General features: G+C 41.7%; 1 protein-coding gene across 3 annotated transcripts in view; it reads right to left on the reverse strand.

The window, feature by feature from the left end:
• Nucleotides 1-22,810, reverse strand: part of MAP2K6 (mitogen-activated protein kinase kinase 6) — a 116,939-nt gene that overhangs the window by 85,415 nt on the left and 8,714 nt on the right. The window contains exon 1 of one of the 3 annotated variants that reach the window (XM_005597237.4): nt 6,192-6,430. The exons of 1 other annotated variant lie outside the window; for it this stretch is intronic. In XM_005597237.4, coding sequence (XP_005597294.1) covers nt 6,192-6,201 — 10 coding nt within the window. In that variant the 5' untranslated portion in view covers nt 6,202-6,430. Of the gene's footprint in view, nt 1-6,125; nt 6,431-22,810 lie in introns of those variants that run through there. One more of the 3 variants, XM_070226969.1, reaches the window with a different exon arrangement.

A 22,810-nucleotide genomic window follows, 5' to 3' on the forward strand; every position in this document is an offset into this window, starting at 1 on the left:
ATTTTTACTGGAATGCAGCTCTCTCATCATTTACATATTATCTGCCTACTTTCACACTACAAACAGCAGAGGTGCAAAAGAGACCATATGGCCTACAAAAGCTAACATCTGGCCCTTTACAGAAAAAGTTCTCAGACCACTGCTCAAGCCTATAATCTAGCGTTCTAGTACCAGGCAATAACAGATCTCCCTTTTGTACTTCTCCCACTAGCGCCCAGCCTAGAAATCTGCACTTCTGCTCCTGCCAAACACCTCTGCTCTGCCTGGTCAGTCCCATCAAAGGGCACTCACAGTGTCTCCAGGAGTCACCCAGCTGCAGCCTGCTGGAATTCGTTCCTCAGCTCTGACCAGGATGTCTCAGAGCACCTGGCTGACTGTTACTCTGTGCAATAACCAGCTTTCAGCCAAGAAAAAAAAAATAGTATCAAAGCTCTTGTCAATTTGCTTTGAGTGAATATGCTAATATTAAGAAATAGACTGGGGCCGGCCCGGTGGCACAGCGGTTAAGTTCACACGATCCACTTCTCGGTGGCCCGGGGTTGGCCGGTTCAGATCCCCGGTGCGGACATGGCACCGCTTGGCAAAAAGCCATGCTGTGGTAGGCGTCCCATGTATAAAGTAGAGGAAGATGGGCATGGATGTTAGCTCAGGGCCAGTCTTCCTCAGCAAAAAGAGGCAGATTGGCAGTAGTTAGCTCAGGGCTAATCTTCCTCCAAAAAAAAAAAGAGATAGACTAAGATCTTTTACATAGTGCTCTGTGCAACCTAAGTTCAAACCTCCCTTATCACCTTCTGGTTTTGCCTAATTAAATTTAATTTTTTTCATTTGTTTTACTACTTTGCTGAAATCCTAGGCAATGCGTTTTAAAATTATCCCCATAGTTCTACTATTTCTTTGCAAAATTTTACTATGATAGCAGAAATCAAAGGTGATTCTAAGGGCTCCCTTATTATTTGCTCGCTTTCGCCTCTGTATATTTAAATACGGACTGAAGCTCTAATTTAATCGTTTGGAAGGGAGACAAGGGAAAGACTTGAGAATCCATTGCTACCTAGAATTAAAATTTTCATAGCAGATAGGCAGGGCTTTAGAGACAATATGATATATATTTGCTTACAAGATAAAAGTTCTTTTCTCTGTCCATCAGTAAAGTACTGTCTTCACTTTAGCAACTTGGGACTGAACTGTGGACTCAATACTCAGACCCCCAGGGCAGGAACAGAGAAGGAAGGTGTCACACATTTCCCTTACTTTACTCCTAACATAATGGCCTGCTAACATCATATCAATCTCGGTGCTCCTGATATTTGGAGCCTGATACTTCCATGATATGGAGGGCTGTCCTGTGCATTATAGCATGTTTGGCAGCATCCCTGACCTCTACCCTCTAGATGCCAGTAGTACACACAAGACACACAACGCTTCAAAGTTATGACAACTAAAAATGTTTCTGCACATTGCCAAATGTACCCTGGGGCAGCACCAGCCCTCAGTTGAGAACCACCACATTAGGGGAACTAGTCTCCCTTCCCACTTGTTGCCCTATCCCGCCCTCTGACCTCCTCCATCCCTATTGCTGCTAGGTTAGTTTAAGCCTTCACTGTCTTTTGTGTGTGTGTGTGTGTGAGGAAGATTGGCCCTGAGCTAACATCTGTTGCCAATCTTCCTCTTTTTTTTTTTCTTTTCTCTCTCCCCAAAGCCCCAGTACATAGTTGTGTATCCTAGTTGTAGGTCATTCTAGTTCCTCTATGTGGGATGCCACCACAACATAGCTTTGATGAGCAGTGCATAGGTCCACACCTGGGATCCAAACCAGTGAACCCCAGGACGCCAAAGCGGAGCGTGCGAACTAAACCACTCATCTTCAGTCTGGCCCCTCCATCATCTTTAACCTGGACTACCATACCACTCTCTCAACCCGTGTCCTTGCTACGTACCTCCCAGGGAGCTCATATATCCTCCAGACTGCCACCAAAGTGATGTGGATGCTGGGGTGCAACACCCAGCATCACCTCCAGGCCTGAGGCACTCCCTCCCCTGCTGAGCCTTCTCCAGGGAGTGACCTCAGCTGAAGAGAGCCACTTCGAGATGGTTATGTACCCTTCCACAGGGTCAGCCTCCATCCAGTGACTGCAGGTGTTTAAATGCCTGACCCCTGTGCCTCTGGGTGGGACTACTCTGATAAACCATTCCAGCTCCAAAGCATCCCTGTGGGACCCGCCTTACAGCTGCATCATCATTCAACTCCTCCTTCTGCCCAATCCTGTTTCACTAGCTCCCTCTCAAAAGCTAGACCCAAGAACACGCCCCAGTAAACCTCCTTCATGCAAATCTCTCTCACTGGGTCTGTTTCCTGAGAGGCAGGGCCAAAGACACAGAGTTATCTTAGTAAATTACAAGTCTGATCATATTGCTCTCCTGCTAGCCATCCTGCACTGGCTCCCCCTTGCCTACACTGGGGGATGCTAAAGAATAATTATTGGGGAGGCATATACAAGGGTAGTGCAATCAGTAGAGTGCTGGTAAAGCAACTCTTTAGGGAGAAAAAAAGCCCTGATATGTAACATTTGCTAATTTCCATGGTGTAAATATTTCCACCACTGTGGACTTAAAGCTACCAACGATTTAACAACCAGCTGGCAAAATTACTGGCAATTTAATAAAAGGCTCTCGTGAATCAGACACACGCCAGCTCCAGCACGCCACTGATAACCCCTGACCATTCACTATTGTTAATCCTCATTGTTCTCCTTCACTCATATTTCATTTCAGCCATGACAAATTCCTGCAATTCTCAGACCACCAGCATGCTTTGAGGTTCTGTGCCCTTAATCACGCTGCTTTCTCTGTCTAGAATACGCTTCCTTTCCCTGTCTGATTCATGCAAACCTACTCAGTGTTTTGGATTCGGCACAAATAAAATCTCTTCCATAAACATTTTCAAGATTCACCCCTGCCCATACTATTTCACTCAAAGGTTAAACAGAATCCTCCCGCTTTGGGGTCCACAAGTACCAAAAATACTTTCCTATCATAATGTTCCTATTATATTTTATTATATATGTGTGTGTGTGTGTTTACAAAACCACATATGGACTAGACTGTAACTACTCTGAGGGTAGTGTCTTATTTACATTTTTCTGGCACAGAAGGTGCTCACAAAATGTTTTTGAATAAACTAAAAATCTGACCTCACTTCTTAGCTCAACTTTGTCATGAAATACAGATCTTAAAAACCTCTCAAGGAAAAAGTGCTCTATTTCCCCAAATTGGAGCAATGGGTTTGATCCCCGGTCCCCCAGCTTTAGGAGGTTGCAGAGAGGCAAAGCATGGATGAAGGCTGGGCCAGAGCATCACCTCTAAGGCTTCGTCCTAAACCAAGGAGTCTCAGAAAGGAGCGGAGAAGCACTGAAAACAAAAGGGACATTTGCTGGCCCAAGGAGATGGGCAGGTGCACCGACTAGTTACCTCCTGGCCAGGCAACATGAGGCCAACCTTTCCACATACTGCTGCCTCAGACTTGAAGTCAGCCAGGTGCTTACTGTGCTGCAGCTTTAAACCAAGCTACACATACTCATTCAGTGTCTAGTACTTGGAAAATACTGCGTCTGTAAAATCAGAATAGAAATGACCACCAACCACGCAGGGGAGTCTGAGGAATATCAACCAGCCTTGTTTTTAAGTCAAAAACAAAAATGAACTCCCTCCGCCCATAGAACTCCACAAAAACAAAACAAAGAATAAAAATAAACTCTCATATAGCACTTGCTTGCTGTATACCAGCTCTCTTCTAAAGGCTTGCATATATTAACTATGTATGTATAGTTTATACTATATATTATATATACTATATATTATATATATTGCTATATACTATATATAAATATATATATTACTATATACTATATATATTACTATATAGTATATTATATATATTATATATAATATAATACTATACATACTATATTATATATTACTATATATTATATATACATATATATTATATATAATATTACATACACATAATATATAATTATGACATCAATATTCTGATATATAACATTATATATGGCATCTTACATATGTAACATATATAACACAGAATCCTCACATCAGTCCTATGTCCAAGGTGCTAGTATTATTCCCATTTTACAGATTAAGAAACAAAGATATTAAGCAATTCGCCTAAGGCTACACAGCTACTAAGGAGAAGAGCCAGGATTTGAACCAAGGCAGCCTGGTTCCCAAATCCATGCTCTTAATCACGCTAAGAGAAGAAGAAAATGAGCTCCTTTATAACTTTTCACCACTGTCATCACAGGTTTCATGATGTCCCTTTCAAAGCCTGTAACCTGGGAGCCCGGCCTTTGCCCTAGACCTTGGCACAGCACGCACGGCCAGCCACCTGCAACAGCTCCACTCTGCCAGCCCTGCAACACCTAGCAAGACCTCAGTGATCAAGGGAGCCTTTCTTTTAGCAACTTCACCACGTGGAAAAGTCGTGAACCCCAAGGACAGAAGCAACGAGAGGCAAAAAAGGAAAGGAAAGCAGCACCTCCAGCGCCAGCAATGAAAACAAATGCTCTGAGCAATGCTGGAAAGAGCCAAGATGAGGCCAAGCACCAAGAGGACAACAGGCCCTGCAAACAGTGCGATCCCTGCCCAGAAGGAAGGACCCTCTCCTTCCCCGGGTATGGCTAAAGAAGGAAACCACAAGGGCCGAGAGTGGAGATGTGGCGGAGGAAAAAAGCCGAAGAAAAATACAATGCAGAATGGAAAGAGCCTTGGCCGGCAGTGGCTGCAATTGGAGCGGGGCCAGGATGGCGACACTCTGCTGCAAAGGCAGCAGGACAGCAATGGGGAGGCCCCCGAGGCACCCGGCAGCTGGGAACAGAGAGGCCTTGCACCTTAGCAACCTCCCATGGGCCCTCCGTACTCTCCAGACCAGCAAGATGGCCATATTTCTTAAATAAAAGTTAGCCTACATTTAAGTGACAATAAGAAAAGACAATGACTTTTAGAGTTTCATGAAAAACAGGGTTAAATTAGATCTCAGTGCTTGAAGGACTAAACTTTAGTTTAAAAAAAATGCTCTGAGACTATTTCCCTACAGGGCTAGATAATTAAGCCATTGCTTGATATTTTGGTAGGGGATATAAATTCAAAACAGCAAGACAAATTAGAGATATGCCATAACAATATTTAGGTGAGTTTGTCATGGCTTACTGATGGAAGAGGCATTCAAAGATGTCTCCCCATTTCAGTCCTAGGCTGATTTATTTCCCTTCATCCTTACCCTAAGAGTCACGAGGTCCTCTTTCTGCTGTGTTCCAGATGCAGTCTCTCAATTTCAGGCCGATAGGGCCCTGTCTGCCAACTGACCTCAACAGTCTGGCAGGTCCGCACTTCCCTGGCCTCAGCCCAGTCTCTTTTGCAAGTCTCCCTAGCCTGGCTCCCTGCTGGGGATTCGCATCCTGGCCTCCTGCTCACTCCTGTATGGCTTTATTAACTGACTCCCCTCTGGTCAGCTAATGCTCACCCTTCTGAAAGCCCCCACTGGCCCCAAATGGAAGCATTGATCTAATTCTTCTTTCTTCATCTCTTCCGTCTTCCAGTCCCTATCTGTTTACTAAACCGCCTTCTGTGCAACCATCAAATTCCATTTCCCAAACTGAGCTTTACCTATGACTCCTTTGTATGTAGGAAACAAAGATTATAATAAAATATGAAGTTACATAAATCACCCACGTCATCGAACCCACTAAAAGTATCCAATTCAATGACTACTTCACAGAATTGCATAATGCAATATCTCTAAAAAAAATCATTGTGAAGTCTAGCAATTGTGTTTTCAAGCACCCATTCCCCAATAAGCTCAAAACACAGCCATTGTAAATGGGTGGAAGAGGCATTAAAGTGTGTATTTCAGCGTCTGTGCCGAGTGCTAAAATGATGCTGGAAATGCAGTGGATAAGAAGAGGTAATTAGGCTGAGGGCTTCCGCAGCGCCCCTGATCTAAGTTTGCATCCCCACCCTGCTATTAACTAGCTCCATGACCTCAAAGAAAATTACTCAGCCTCCCAAAGCTTTGGTATCCTCACCTGCAAAAGAGAGAGACCACCTACCCAATAGGTTAGCAATAAAGGCGTCAAGAGCTAATACACATGAGCCACCTGGTACATAGGAAATACCTGTAAACATTGGTGGAAGAAACTGAAGTAGAGAAAGTAACTCGGCTCAGCCAGTCTTGCTACTACTGATTTAGCCCGGTAACACGATTCTTAATCCAGCAATTCAATCTCTAAGCACTTAGTAGAGTTTAAGCTTCCTGTGCGTCACTCAAAAAACTTGTTGACTAACGTAAATCCAAGCTGTATCCTTGTACTGTGTTCTCATGCCCTAGGAGAATGCTGGAGCTCTGCCGCTTAACAGTAAACTGTCAATTACTGGCTCAATTATATAAACTTGATATTCTTAGGCAAAGTGATAGATCTGCCCGCCCCCCACCCCAGTTTCCATTAATCACCAGAAGAGATGAAAGCAATGAAAGCTAATCTAACAGTAAAGGAGGCAGCAGCTGCTAAGACAACATGCTACATGCCCAAAATACCTTTGTTGCAGGGTAAAAAATAAGCAACATATTTTTCTTGCTTAAGCTCTTAACTCCTTAGGTGTGTGTGCACCTATTTGATTTCTTATGCAATGGGACACAGCACATATTTTAATGAACTAAAGCTAAGATTGATACATTTGAAACTGAAGTAGATAGTATAAATATCTCAAAATAAGGAAGAGAGACCTTCATGAGGTTTACTTTTTCAAGCCAGAGGATAGAAATGCAACATATCCCTCATTCAAATAATCACCCATGAGAAATAAAGCTACTGTGTATGTCTACCAACCCAATTGTCATGCATACATTGAGAGTTCTTAAAGTACTCAGGCATTTACAGACAATTTCATTTGCTACCCAAATAAAAAGGAATTCCTATAGGGGAACACCCACGGTATGGCTAGAACACTGCAAGAGAAATGGAAAGACCAGGTCTTAGCCACAGGTCTACCACCTGGTAGTTATATAACCCCTAAACAGGCTACTTCATTTAAACATGCAACAATTTTCCCTTCTGTGAAAAAAGAAAAATACCTCTTCTAAAACATCAAGTTTTCAATAAGGATAAAACAAACTTTTATCTATAATTTTATCTACGATTTCTGAAAATCGTTCATAAGTCAAAGCAATGTCGTTCACATTCAAAATTTCACTTTTGGTAAGTGAACTAGAATTAGTTCACTGACAGACAGACCTAGCGAAGGCTGAGCCAGCCCTTTTGCTTTTGAGGTCAGTAAGTAATCTAAGACTCGAGTTTTGTCTCCACTGCTTAACTTCCCTGAGTCAAGTTTCCTTCCTCTATCTCAGAGAGCTGGTAAAATCTCTTCCTGGTACAAATGCACCCCGGGCTTCCCGTAGGTCTCCAGCTAAAGAAAGCTGGTAGCATGCATACAGTGGCCAGCTTAGAGCTCGCAGTGGACATTTGTCATGCTTTTGGCATCTGAGTCCCCCTCTACATTTGGAGAGTCCTTCACCTCCTGAGGCAGAGCCAGCCACCCATTATAGAAGCTAAAAGTGCTGGATACTCACTTTCCCAGCATCCCTTGCACCACAGTATGGGCCCAGGACAACCACTGTAGACTCGGAATCAGTCCCTAGTGATGTAAACAGGTGGGGACAGCACAGGATCTATTTCGGCGCTTGACAACGGTAGCGGCAGCTCCATCCAGTTTGGAGAAGCTTTATTGGCAGCGGTTCTGATGACGACCACACCCCATGTCCAGTTGCAGTGACACAAGCTGCATAGCTGCACCCACTGGTGGTAGCCGCAGTGTCTGCGCCAGTCCCCTTCGTTGGTGTAATTTGGGGTTTTGTTCCAGCTCTGTTGTCTCTGATTCTAGTTCTCTGGCCCCCTGGCAGCTTTTATGAGCTACCCCAAATTCTTCCCATGGATTCCTTTCCTGCTAAGATCAGGAAGAATCAATTTCCGTACCTTTTGACGATGAACTCTCATTGATTCAGAAATCATCCTTTCAAGACTAAGAAATCAGCCAACACCAGCAGACCACCCTGCTCCATCTAGAAACTTCCAAATGAGGTGTCACTAAACCTCATGACACTATCAACCCTTCCACTCACAATGTACATCACACAACAAACACAGAGATAAAAAAGAAAAAGATAAAAAAAAGCCTGAAAACAACCAAACTGTAGTTCAATGGTACAGAAAGACAAACCTAGAGGGTAAGATTACCTAAAAGTGTTTGAGGACCACGTCTCTTCAGACCTTTAAATATGGAAGTAGAATGAGGTACTAGAAGAAAAGCATGGACTTGTTAGTAAAAAAAAAAATCTGAATTTTGGTCACTCCCTCTATTATCTCCTTTCCTGCAATGTCCTGAGGACAACGCACCCCCCACACACCCCAGTTGTACCACAAACTTACATACCATACAGGACACACATGTTCATGCCACCTTTGCTTTTCTTTATCCTCTTCACACTGACTAAAATATCTTTCCCTTGTTGGTGAACTCTTATTTAGCCTGCAAAACCCAGATCAATTTCACTTTTATCTTGAAACTTTCCTAACACCTCCTAAATTAATCACTACTTCCTCTGTGTTGTTAGAACCTCTACTGTGGTTATATTGCCATTTTTTTAGAGTCTCATCCCCCAGCCCACCCCACTCCAACTGTGAGTTCCTAGGATAAGTGAAGGCCCTTGCCAGGGGTAGGATTAGGCTAAGGCAAGCAAGGTCCCTAAAGGGGCACTCACTCTCAAGTGCAAGTGCATAAACTTGGTCCTTACTCTCTCTCTTTCTTCAACTCAGAGGCCATCATAGAATATGCACTCAGACTCTTGTCGATTAAATGGTGAGGAACACAAGAAAGTGTGTACGATTCAGAGAATAGTTAGATGATATAGAGAAGGCAGTGTCTGACGCTGCCACGAACACATTGAATAGCCTTACTGAAGTCACTGAACCTGGCCACGTGGGAAGACCAACATGGTGCCTTTCATTGCCACAGTCTATGGCTCTGCGGCTCCAAGTTCAAAGTTCAGAAAGGAAGAGACCAAGACAGAAGAAAGCAGTCACAGGAGACTCTAGCACTTGTCTGACAAATGCACAGGATCCGGAGGGAAGAAGGGGAGACTCTAAGAATAGGCACCAAGTATGGGAGAGGCAAGATATGTTGACAGGAAATAAAGATAAGAGGCTGAGTAGAGGAGAGGATGCATGTTAGGGAGTGAAAAATAGGCTGAATATAAATTGGACAGTTTGGGTGGAAAAAGACAACGAAACACCCTAGAAAACCAGGTAATTCTGGTGCTTGGGACTGAACAATAGAATAGAAAATACTGTTTAATAGTAATAGTTAGAAGACCAAAAGCTACAATTCCTAGTGTCTACTAGGTGCCAGGCAGGTTTAGGTATAACATGAAAATGATCCCATTTAATTTTCGAATCAAGCTTCTAAGGTTGCTATTATCATTATCCCATTTTACAGATGTGGACACTCAGATTTAGTGAAGATAAGTATTCAAGGTCACACAGCTGCAAGGGACAGAACCAGATTTAATTCATGCTTTATTGCCCTAAACACACCCAAGAGGGGAGGAATGTCATATGGAGTGGGAACTGGGGTAGGGTTGGCAGATACGGTACAAAAAAGAGCCGGTCCAAGAGAATTTTGTTCTCAGGATGCAAGCTTAATACAAAAAAGAAAAGATCATTAGAAAAAGGAGGGAAATGAAGAGGGTATACATAGAGGAATGGGGTGCAGAGTGGGGTGGGGGAGATAACTTTAGGTAGAGGTCAAAGATAACATCAGTCAAGAGAAGTACAGTAGTCCCCCCTTATCCACAGGGGATGTGTTCTAAGACCTGCAGCAGATGCCCGAAACTGCAGGTAGTACCAAACCCTATACATACTATGTTTTTTCCTATGCATACATATTTGAGGTGTGACAGCAAAACTAGCATAAATTTCTTTTTCCTTCTTCAGAATTTCACGGATAGAAGACTCGTTCTTACCAACTTCAGCATACTAGTTTTTTCTTTCTGTATTAAGAACTTTCACCTTTTCACTTAAAGGAAGCACTTTACAGCTTCTCTTTGGCATATCCGAATTGCCAGCATCACTACTCGTGCACCTTGGGGCCATTAGTAAGTAAATAAGGGCAACTTGAACACAAGCGCTATGATACCTGGACAGTCCGTCTGATAACCAAGAAGGCTACCAGGTGACTAATGGGCGGGTAACAAATCCCGTGTGGATCCGCTAGACAAAGGGAAGGAGCGGGACAGCACGAGATTTCATCAGGCTACTCAGAACGGCAGGCGATTGAAAATTTATGAATTACTTCTGGAATTTTCCATTTAATATTTTCGGACCACGGGTAACTGAAACTGTGGATACGAGGGGACTGCTGGTAATGGCTACAGAATAAGTAAGACTGGGGTTCAACCTCCAGACCACAACTTACTAACTGATGTGTCCTAGAGAAGCAATTTGACCTCCCCAAACTTCAATTCTCACATCTCTAAAATGAAAATAATAAATCTGACTTTACATGCACCATCTCTGAATCTTCTTCACAGTCCCATTGAGTGCTTGAGCATCACAGGCGTCTAATAAATGGTAATCTTGTCACTACTGAGAATAGACGAAACAATGCAAGGACAGATGCAGAGAAGTGAGGTCAGGGCATGGATATATGGCCGGACGCAGGGGTGGTGCTCAGTCATTTTTGGCAAAGAGGCAAATTCATCTGTGAGAGAGAGGAAGGCAGAGGGAGCTGGAGATCTTACAGGAAAGCAGAAGATGTAAATAACTTTCTCTGCAATTCTCAGAACGTTCAAACTGAAAGGGACCTGAAGAAAAATTTAACCAAATTCTTTCCTTACCTCCATTTTACTGATGAGCATACAAGCAAATTTGTTCCCTAAAGGGCCAATAGGAAATATTTTAGGCTTTGTGGGCCATAGTTTCTGTCCTAATAATTCTACTCTGCCATGGTAGCATGAAAGCAGAGAAACTCCATAAACAAATGAGTGTAGCTGCATTCCAATAAAACTTTATTTAGAGACAGAGAAATTTGAACTCCATATAATTTTCACATATCATGAAATATTCTTCTTTTGATTTTTTAAAAATCATTTGGAAATGTATAAACCATTTTAGCTTGCAGGCTGCACAAAAACACTTAGGGGACCATAGTTTGCCAAGCCTTGCCATACAGAGGTTAAGAGCTCAGGCTAAAGATAGACATGAATTTGAGTTTTGCCCCCACAGTTTACTAGAAGTGAAACTTCGGCTATGGCATTTAGTCTTCCTAAATCTCCTCATTTACAAACTCCTCATTTATAAAATGTGTATAAAAGTTATACCTATTCCATACAATTTTGTGAGGATGAAATGAGATAATACACGTAAAAGAGCTTAGCAGAGGGCCTGGTTCAAAATCAAACCAAAATAACAGAGAGAAAACACTAGCCCCAGGAAAATGCAGGTGGCACAGTTAACTAACAACTAACCGAGGACAGACCCCTGTGCCCATCTACTCAATTCAATATCTTCTCCAGTCCCAGAGCTATTGGTAGACTTGGCTTTACAAGAAGTCAGATATGCATGAATACGTAATTCAGCGGCACTAAAAAAAAGTCACCTTGTCCCCTTGGAAATGTCTCCCCATCCCTGAGACTTCACCATTAGAAGTATATTACTTTATTTTAAGCTTTTTTCCACTTGAACAATGCAAACTCCCTCGGGTGAGTTTTTAATTTAAGTTCTATTAGCTACACTTATACATAATTTATTGACTACTTTTGAAGTGGTTCTCTAGACATTAGATTTTGATAGAAAACATAAAGAGGAAAAAATGTTGTATACCCATACAATGGAATGTTATTCAGCCATAAAAAGTAATGAAGTACTACATGCTACAACATGGACTGGACTTTGAAAACATTATGCGAAGTGAAAGAAGCCAGATACAAAAGGCCACATAGCATTGGATTCCATTCATAGGAAATATCTAGAATAGGCAAATCCATGGAGACGGAAAGTAGATTAGTGGTTGCCAGGGACTGGGGAGACGGGGGATGGGGAGTGACTGCTTAATGGGAGTGACTGCTTTCCATCTGTGGTGATAAAAATGTTCTGGAACTAGATAGTGGCGATGGTTGCACAACCTTGTGAATATACTAAAAACCACAGAACTGTATACTTTCAAATGACGCAAATGGTGAGTTCTACGCTACGTGCATTTTACCACAATAAAAAGTATACATCTATATAAAGAAGACGCCTGAGGATTCTGCAGGTTTGATAAGAAGTTCTCATTTGAGAAGTGAAAGGAAATGCTTAAAAAAAAGAGGCTAAATTCATCAAAGAGCATCTTAGTCCACTTTACAAGTGTGCATAAGGCTAACTCTGCATCCTGCTAATAAATAATTTGTTCAGACAGTACTTGTCGAGTACCCACTATGTGGCAGGCACTGAGCCTGGCTCTGAGGATAAAATAGTAGACAAGACAGAAAGGTGTTTCTTAAAATTCTTTCCAATCTTTAATTAACCAGAGCAACAGCCGCCATCCAGTCGTTTTTACAAAAATATATGCAGAATATTGACTGTAGAATCAGTATTACAAAACTAAAAAAGTGATAGCATTTCTTAATAATTCTCCTTTGAAGACTGCCTGAGAAATAGCGTATCCAACAGTGAGAAAAAGGAAGCCAATGTTCTCTGGATCAAGAGAACCAAAGAACTGTGCTCTTGGAGGGGGTGGGGTTGGGGTGGCAGAAGCTCCAGGGAAAAAGTATGGAATTTAGATGAGATCTGTTAATTTGCAAACGTGTTATCTTTCCAAAGCTAAATCTCTACAGAGGACAGAGAAGTGTGACAGCTGTTCACTTCTTTTAAAGTGTTGTTTGCAGTCTAACAATCTAACACTGCTGGCAGCACATCTATTTTTTTTCTTTTAAATCAATTCCAAATGATTGGAATATATTTTCGATTTTTTTTTTTAACTTTTAGGAACATCAGATCTAAACCAACCCATAAAACTGATTCTATCCTTTTTTTGAAGACTTCATAATGTTTCTTGGTCATACATCCTTGCACTTATGACTCTTATACAAAGAACAAAGTTCTTCCTCAATCTCCATTATTCACCTTTTAGTCTTACAGTGAAAATGGATACACGCATTTTGGAAAACAAACAAGTGTCTAGTTATATATAAATTCAGGTTACTATTAGAGTATGGTTTAAGCAGTTAATTTCTTCCAAATGTCTACTAAAAACAATCGAAGCATGGATGATTTTCTTGAGCCCCGCTAGAATTGAGGAAAGGTAAGATGTTTGAAATACTTCATCACTAGCATTCACCTGTCTTAATTTTATGCTTCTGTACTTGCACCATATCTCTGTATTCTCCAAATGTTTTAGCCTTAATGTATCCTCCCAATGAAATAAGGCATTTCTTTAAAACAATAGAATGCATTGGCCATCCAGTTATAAGAAGAGGAAACTGAGGCCCAAGGAGGTTAGATGAGGTAGACGAGATTACAAATCTAGTTAGAAATACAAATAACTGGGGCCGACCCAGTGGCACAGCAGCTAAGCGCGCATGTTCCGCTTCAGCGGCCCGGGGTTCACCAGTTTGAATCCCGGGTGTGGACATGGCACCGCTTGGCAAGCCATGCTGTGGTAGGCGTCCCATGTATAAAATAGAGGAAGATGGGCATGGATGTTAGCTCAGGGCCAGTCTTCCTCAGCCAAAAGAGGAGGATTAGCAGCAGATGTTAGCTCAGGGCTAGTCTTCCTCAAAAAAAACCAAACAAATAACTAGTTAATTTTTTTTCTCTGATTTGTTGCTAAATTTGCTGCTAAGAACTATGCAAGGCTGTGGATATAGACTTTGGAAATTTTAAGTTAAAAAAGAGAAAGCTGAAAAATAATACAAAATAGTATTAACTGCTTATGAACTTTGGAGGAGACCACTTTAGGTTTGGTTGTGCATTTCATCATCTCCTAAGTACTCCCTCCCACACTTTTGAAAGACTGTAAACCATGGAGCATTTTCCTCTTTCACAGATCAAGACTGACTTCCAAAGGTCCGGACAGTTAGAATCTCCAGCTCTAAAAACGGAGGCTGGGGTTTCTGTTCTGTGAAACCTCCAGAATGGCAGGCACTCAATGTAAGAAGCACTCGCACGACCTCACGGAGGAATCAAATGGGGTGAGCAGGCAAGCTCCCTGGGTTTTGGCAGGCAGGAATGTCAAGTTAGTTAGCTAAAAAACAAAAAAGCAGGGTGGGAGACATGCCCATATGAATGAAAACCATATAATCAGACCTCAAGGCATGCCCTGTTGAACAGAGGCAAGTGCGAGTTGGTGAAATGCCAACAAAATGTCATTATGAGTTGAGTCATCAAATGGTAGTTAAAGAAAACTGCATTCAATACTAATCAACCCGTGCAAACTCTCTTCCCCATAAAGGTTGATATCTTTTTTTTTTCTAACTGATAAAGCAAGTTAATCGTAGACTTGCCAAAGGAAAGCTCTTCAATGCCAATTTGGCTCTCCATTTCATACCGAGCTGAGAATATTAACAAAACCTGTTGCTAAGGGACATAGATGCATGGTTCAGTCTAAAATACAAAATTATATTAATCTAGCTGCTGGAAGAAACCCTCTCTCAGTAGCACTTCATACTGCGGATTTGAGTCAGGCAATGAATGCCTCCTAAATTGCAAGGCCTTCCACCCCTTGGCCCCCACCTATTTCTCCTACCTCACCTCTCACTGCTCTGCTGGACGACTCCCTACATGCCAACCACCAGAGCTTTAGGCTTTCCTGGACACTTGTGCCATTTCACACTGCCCCACAGACCAGAACTGGGTCTGCTCTGATTTCCCCCCTTTAATCTCTGACTCTCCCATTTGCCTCCCAAAATCCAAACAGTTAATCACTTCTCCTTTGAGCTATCATTAAATCACAAACATTGGTACAAGTCTGACCCCCATTAGAATGTGAGCTTCTTGCAAGTAGGAATCATCTCTCTGCACACTCCCTGGTGCCTAGCCGTGAATCACACAGAGAAGGATCCCACAAATGTTGATAAGGAATGAAGGAATAAATGGATGAATGGCTGCATGCATAATTGAACAGATCCATTCAATCATCTGATGACCGACTGAATAAACAGAGGTCCTGATTTTTACCGTGCCTGGTGCTCTCACTTATTTTTTATCTTTAAGCCTCAGGGGTTAGTTTTGTCTTTATAGGAAGAGCATAAGAGCTCTCCAGAGAGTCCAGAGACAGTCCAGGTGTGAGTGTCAGATCTGTCTTCCAAACTTAGCTCACCACCACCTTGGCCTTTGCAGCTAATCTCTCTTGGTCATAACTGCTTTATCTATAAAGTGAGGTGTTCAGCCTAGATGACTTCTAAGGTCCCTGCTAGATGTAACATTCTATGGTTCTAAATTCTTATCTTTACATCTTGCCAGGTATCTACTGCCCAGACTCTTTGTACCACATACATTTGGGCAACTGTCACATCATCAGAAAGTCAATCTTGTATTTATCACTTAGCCATTAGAGAGCACCAGTGCGCCTTTTCTGTGTTCTCTCCATTTCAAGGGCATTGACTCAGTTTGTTCCCCAGATGGTATCATTGCTCTTTTTATTGTTCAAGTGGCCCCTTCTAAAGGCAACCAGCAACTGAACAAAGGATAGCCTGGATGGTCCGAACCTCTTCCACTCACAGAGAATATGAGAGAATCTGAGGAGATGTAGCTCCTTTCTTAATAACCAAGTTCTTTATTATTAATAGTATGCAAATTTATAATGAGTTTTTATTTTAAAAATTATATAAAACATCACCGGTCACAATACTGTCAAAGCTTCATTCAAGTATATGTCTAAGCAGCCACATTCATTGTTCTCATTTTTTCTTGTATTTCCCTTCCGCCTGCTTATTATGTCAATCCATTTGACTGTCTCACTGAGGCCCCTTCTCAGGTAACCTGTTTTTACAACACCTCTAAGTGGGCAGCACGCCATGTGGTTACCCCTCACATGCACAGGGATGACACCTGACTCAGGTCCAGCCAATCCAGCAGCCAATCATCATCAGAAATGTTTTCTTCTTTTGCAAGAGAGAGAACTTGATCTCAGACCAGAGACTGTAACCGGCCAAAGAATGGTGGGTACTGAAGCTGCAGTCACATAGACGCAGCTCTCATAGCTCTTCTAAACCAAGTACATTCTGATAAGTTACCAAAACTCTGGTCTACAGCGGAAAGCGGCAAAGAGTCTCAGAGAAAAAACAGAATGAGGACACATGCAAAGGGAAAGTGAGGAGGCAATCAGAAAATGCCTTTCTCAGTTCCTACCAGGCTCAGCTCTACCTCCTGCAATTGGATTCAATGAAATTCTCCCTAATATAACAGTCCTCTTACCCATGGTTTAGCTTTCCATGGTTTCGGTTACCAGCAATCAACAGCAGTCCAAAAACATTAAAGGGAAAATTCCAGAAATAAACAATTCATAAGTTTTAAACTGCACACTGTTCTGAGTAGTGGGATGACATCTCCCGCCATCCCACTGTGTCCGGCTTGCCCGGGACATGAATCATCCCTTTGTTGGACCCCCAACCACCGCCACTGTCTGCTCCTGCCATCTAACCATTGACATCCTCATAGCTGGATGATCCTCCTTCTGACATATCGTTAAAATGTCAATAGTAGCCTAACGCTATGTCACAATGCCTACATCATTCACCTCATTTAATGTCATCACGTAGGCATTGTGTCATCTCACATCATCACAAGAAGGGTGACTACTGTACAACAGATATTTTGAGAGACAGAGAGACCACATTCGCATAACTTTTATTACAGTATATTGCTATAATTGTTCTATTTTATTACCAGCTATTGTTATTAATCTCTTATTGTGCCTAATTTAGAAATTAAACTATCACAGGTATGTATGCATAGGAAAAAACATAATACTATATAGAGGGAGTTCAGCACTATCGCCGGTTTCAGGCATCCACTGGGAATCTTAGAATGTAGCCCCGCAGATGAGGGGGCCTGCTGCAAAGACTCTTTTACTTGAGTAAAACAAAATACGCACAAATACACAAACACGTACACATACCTGTAATCACTCTATTTATTTATATCCATTCTTCCTCGGTCATAAGCACCTTTGCATCGATGTTATCGCCTCTCCTCATAACCTGTTACATCAGGTAGGTATCTGTAACTTCAGCTATTCCTTTATTATTATGCAATAGGATGTTTTTATTTTTCACTATTTTGACATGGCAGTTACATAGTAGAAAACATGAACTTTTGAATTTAAATGAACTAGATTCAAATCCCAGCTCTGCAACCACTAACTGTATGATCTTAGGCAAGTTATTAACCTGAGTTCCAATTTCCTCCTTTATAAAATGGAGATAATTTTACCTAGCTCTCAGGTTTTCATGAAGATTAGAGCTAAGAAATCCTTGCACACAGTAGGCATTCAAAAGTCGCTAGCTATTATGGGATAGGTTCTCATAAATGGAAATGCTGGATCAAAGGGAACGAAAATTGTGCAGGTTCTTGATATGGCCCAATTGCTTTTGCAAACACTGATTCTCCACTTGCCCCTGACATACTTTTAGCACAGAAGAGCAGCACAAGCTTTCTTGGAGCACTTGCCTTTCTACTTCCCAGCTCTGCCTTGGAATTGGATGTCAAGGACTCAGGGCTGCTTTTTCACATTAGACCATGTTCATCTCTTAACCTGAGAGAGAAACCCAGTAGCTGGTTTCAGTCTTCAAGCAACTAGCCTGACAATCCAGCTGATTCACTATTTCCTGTTTTCCTCTGACTCTGTTGGCCCCACTTAGAGAGCTGCATGCAGGTACTTAGCATGGAGATAAGTCTGGGCTTGTTTTAAACAATCCCCATCGAGTTTCTGTTGCTCTTTTTCTGCATATCCTTCTGCACATCCTTCTGCACACTACCTCCCCAGGCTTGCCAGGAGTGCATCATCACACAACAGCCAGATGAACAAAGATCACTTTGGAAGCTGAAAGAAACAGGTGAGGTAGATATTGATTTCTTATATGCAGGGCTAATACGGAACAAAACCATATATTTGTGCCTGGATTCTGCACCCTGATATCTTGGACTCTTGCGCTCTCTGATCCCTGCTTTCCCACTAACCTCTTTGTTTATTATTTCTTTCTTCCCCTTCCACGTCGACTCATCTAACTCTTGACTTTTTTCCTCACTTCTGCTGCCCACATTTTCTTTTGCTGTTTGAATCACTGTCCCAGGACCATCCACCAGCTCTGAGGGACGCCTTACCTTCCTGCGGCTTTTTCTGGGTTGCCCACCTGGTCATACTCTTGAAGCATGCCACCATCAACACCCTGGCAGGACAGTTTGACAGATGGATGTCTGTTCTAAGCTGGGAAAGCTCCGTCCCACTGACCTCACCCCTGACCAGCTCACACAACATGTCCTGACAATTCCATCCCTTATTGTCCCCTCTTACTGAAGCTGATCCTGGTATTTTTATACATAATTTTATGCTAAATATACTCAGACCACATTAAGAAAATAAAGCTGCCTATTAACTATACACAGTTGAAAAGATCTTTTGTTAATAATCAATATTGTAGGAGCTTGGTAACACTCGAGTAGTACTCTTTTTTTTTAAGGCTTACAGGCCTTTTCTAAAAATAAGCTTTGCCTGGCTACAGATCCTTGGTTCTTAGTCACTCCCATTCCCTCTTAAGCTTTGTTCCATTAGGACTAGAACCATTTGTTACAAAGGGAAGGATGTCCCTGCCCCCATCAAGTGCCACCTCTGTATCTACGCATGAAAGCTGCCTGTGACAACCACTGAGAGAGTTTTGCAGGTCTCATTATCACTAAACACTAATTAAGTTTTGGGAATCAATACAGTAACAGCGTGTGTTTGTGTGTGTGTGTATGTTTTCTAATTTAACACTCCCCGGTTTAGAAGCATCTAGTCTTTCATTATTGATAGAAAACGAGAAGAGCAAGCAGGTAGTCTGCTCAAGGACCAGATGGCAAGTCTCTTGTTTTACTTGCTTATTCTCCTAAGAAGAACCACACTGAGAGTTCCCTTATTCCAAGTTAATGTCCTTTCTCTACAGATAGGACTTCTCGATCTTCCCAGGTGAAGTTCCGCCCCTCACCATGCTTGGTATCCCAGAAGCATCTTGTACCCAAATTTACATGCATGTCACACACAGTAGCATTAGTTTGCTGACATGTTTGTCTTCCCAAGTTATGAGTTGAATTGTGTCCCCCCAAAATTCTTATGTTGACATCTTAACCCCTAGTACCTCAGAATATGACCTTACTTGGAAATACAGGTGTTGCATACATCATTAGTTACGATGAAATCATATGGGATTACAGTGGGCCCCTAACCCAATATGACTGGTATTCTCATAAAAAGGGGCAATTTGGACACAGGTACACACACAAGGAGAACGCCACATGAACATGAAGGCAGAGATCTGGGCAATGCACCTACAAGCCAAGGAATGTCAAAGATGGTTAGCAAACCACCAGAAGCTAGGAGAAAAGCAAGGAACAGATTCTCCCTTCCAGCCCTAAGAAAGAACCAACCCTGCCGCCACCTTGATCTCAGACTTCTGGCTTCTAGAACTGTGAGACAATAAATTTCTGTTGTGTGAAGCCACCCAATTTGTGGTATTTTGTTATGGCAGCCCCAGAGAACTAATACATCCTACTAGACTGTGAGCTTCTTAAGAGATGGAATTCTATTCATCTTCATAGTCACCTAGCACTGTGCAAGGTGCAGATTATTAACTTAAGTGTTCAATAATGTTTGTTCAACTCAACCAAGAAATAAGGAAACATAGAGTCCTCTGGCCCCACCCTCTCACTCATCCACCTCACCCCCTATACTGCCAACATTGACTTTCCTGTCCTTAGACAGGTCGCATTAGAAACAAAAGATTGAAAGTCGAGATGGAAAAAATCTTTCTAACCCTAATGTATCAAAATTCCTCAATCTCATTCCTAAATAAATTCCAGAATTCAATCTGCATTTTTTTTTTCTACTTTACCTATAAATAGAACCTCATTCAGGAACAAAGTACCAAGCAAGAAGACTTGGCAAGCCACTTGAACGAGATGATACAGCCGGCAGGTCCTATCTACCTGGCTGGGTCATATGTTCTCTTTAACTGCACAGCAAGGTGAGGCAAAAACTTCCCTGTGGCTTTCCCAACTCTGCCCGAGGTGATTCAGCCCACCCACCTTACCCACTCTACCGACTCTGAGTTGAATGAAGTCACTGAGGAAAAAGAAGGTGACTAAGTGCTAGTTACACTGAGCAACAGCCTATTGTGAGCTCCAGAGCTGTAGGTCATTGTATTTTTTAAGCCAAGATACTGAAAGAAAAATTAATTTAACCTGTCAATTGTATTAAACATATTTATCTTTTAAGTGGAATTTTTCTGAAATTAAAAATGCATACAAAAATTTACAAAATCCCTTGGCAGTATCCAGTATCATGCTTGAGAAATAAGTTTGGTAAAATAAAGAACCTTCTGGAACACCTCTCTTAAGGTAACTAAAATGAGAATTGAGAAGTACATTAAACAGTTTTCCTCCTCTTTAAGTGACTTCAGATGATTCTAGAAAAGGGAAAAGGACTAAGAAATGGAAAAGGCAGGTTGGCAGGTTATAAAAAATGAAAATTACAGCTGTGGCCATGCTCTGGAAAATATTCCCTGACCTAGCTAGACGTTGATTATTGAACCAACAGCTTGCTTATATAATTACAGTGTGCCTATAAACCTGGTTGATATGATATACTTGTTTAACTATTAACTTCTAGATTTCCTGGAGTTTCCACAATCCAAAAAACACCTAAAAGTATGAGATATGATATGTTCCATTTATTAACCTATTGTGATCATAAGCAATAACTACAGTACATAACTTGGTAAGAAAAAAGAAGTTCTTAGAAAACATAAGCAAGGTATTTAAGCTCCAGATATTCTGCTTGGGCATCTTCTCTCTTTAATTCTTCTAAGAAACTATTCTGCCTATATGAACATTCTATTGGTGCCCCTGTATACTTGAAGTCAAGATTCCTTCTCCATAACTCCTTTGGATCTAGGACACAACATCCTCAGCAGCTCTGAAAATTACATTAATACTTGCAAGCTCATTGTAAAACCTTTCGTGATCTCCCTCTCATTCATAGGACCTCCCAACTCACAGTATCTCTTCAAAGCCTGTCATCTAGGATTCTATCCTACATATTTCTGTACTTTTCTTACTCCCACTAGACTAGAAACTTCTTAAGGGCTGGAGGGAAAGGAAGAGTGAAGCAAATGTATGTTTAGGGAGAGCTTATTATATAACACAATGCCTCAAACCCAGAAGTGCATTCAATAAATATTCATCAAATAAATGAATGCCAAGCACTGGCCAAAACACATTACATACATAAACTCGCTTAATTTTCATAGCAACCCTGTGAATGAGTGTCAGTCTCTCCATTTAGCAGGTGAGGAAATGGAAGCTAGAGGTTAAGCAGATTTTTCAAGGCTCATAGCCAGTGAGTGGAAGAGTAGAGCAGGCTGCATTTCTGTCTAGTTCCACCGAGCACAATGTCTTAAACATAACAATCGATCACAAATTTATTTGTCGAATTGATCTGGACAAACCCCTTATCCAAGTTCTCTCTTTAGGTATTTTCAGAGTCTTTGGGACTATTTTTGTAAAATGGCAAAGGTGTTTGGGGTGCAGAAAGGAGTAAATAAAGTGGGGAGAATATGCTTATAAAGTTTTCAAATATCACAGAAAGGCTGTCTCTGCACATTCACTGCAAAATAATTTTCCATTCTGTTCTTTTTTCCATTCTGTTCCCACTGGTTTTTCAGATTCTAGCCTTACCCTTATCTCCAACTCATCCCTCCCATGAGGGATTGGAGGAGGCAGAATGAAGGTAGGGAATAAATAACTTGTCACTCAACATCCAGACCATCTATTCCCATGGTTTCACCCTGGGATCATGGGAAACCACTGAAGCACAGGTACGACTGTTCTGCTTTGGCCGGAGAGAACTCACTGGTTTAAAAGTAAATTCATTCCCCAACCCCCCACCTCCTCTACCACAAAAAGAGGTAATTCTAGTTTCTTCCACGACCATCCAGTACAAGAGGAAAACAGTCGAGACGTAGGTTCACTCACAATTTCAAGGAAACTGCACTTGTCACATTTACATAGAAATAACCAGGAAGAAGGGAAATTACTAAACCAAAAAGGGGCTGTATTCCTAAGTATTCGTCTATTTAGGTATGGTGCCAAACTGGCCATGTTCTTACAGCTGTTTTAAAACAATTTAACTTTGATGGGAGGGAGACACAGAAAGTTTGGGTCTGCTTAGTTACAGCCTATAAGACAGCTAATGGAATCAATATTCATGTCTGATGTTTAACATAAACTTCCTGTCTGTGCAGACAGGATCTATCAGTAGACCAACTGAAACTAGCCTCTTTCAACCAGTGGGCAATTTGTACTTGGAATTCAACTTTAACACTCAGTATGAGTCACACTCAGTATTCTACGATTAGCAGAAGCTTAAAGGAACATGTTAAAAGGATCCTATACATAGGTAGACACAGGTCAGCCCCTCCTAACTACCTTATCTGGCCCTGGTATGCCCA

This window comes from Equus caballus, chromosome 11 (genome assembly GCF_041296265.1).
Source record: "Equus caballus isolate H_3958 breed thoroughbred chromosome 11, TB-T2T, whole genome shotgun sequence".
Taxonomy (NCBI): domain Eukaryota; kingdom Metazoa; phylum Chordata; class Mammalia; order Perissodactyla; family Equidae; genus Equus; species Equus caballus.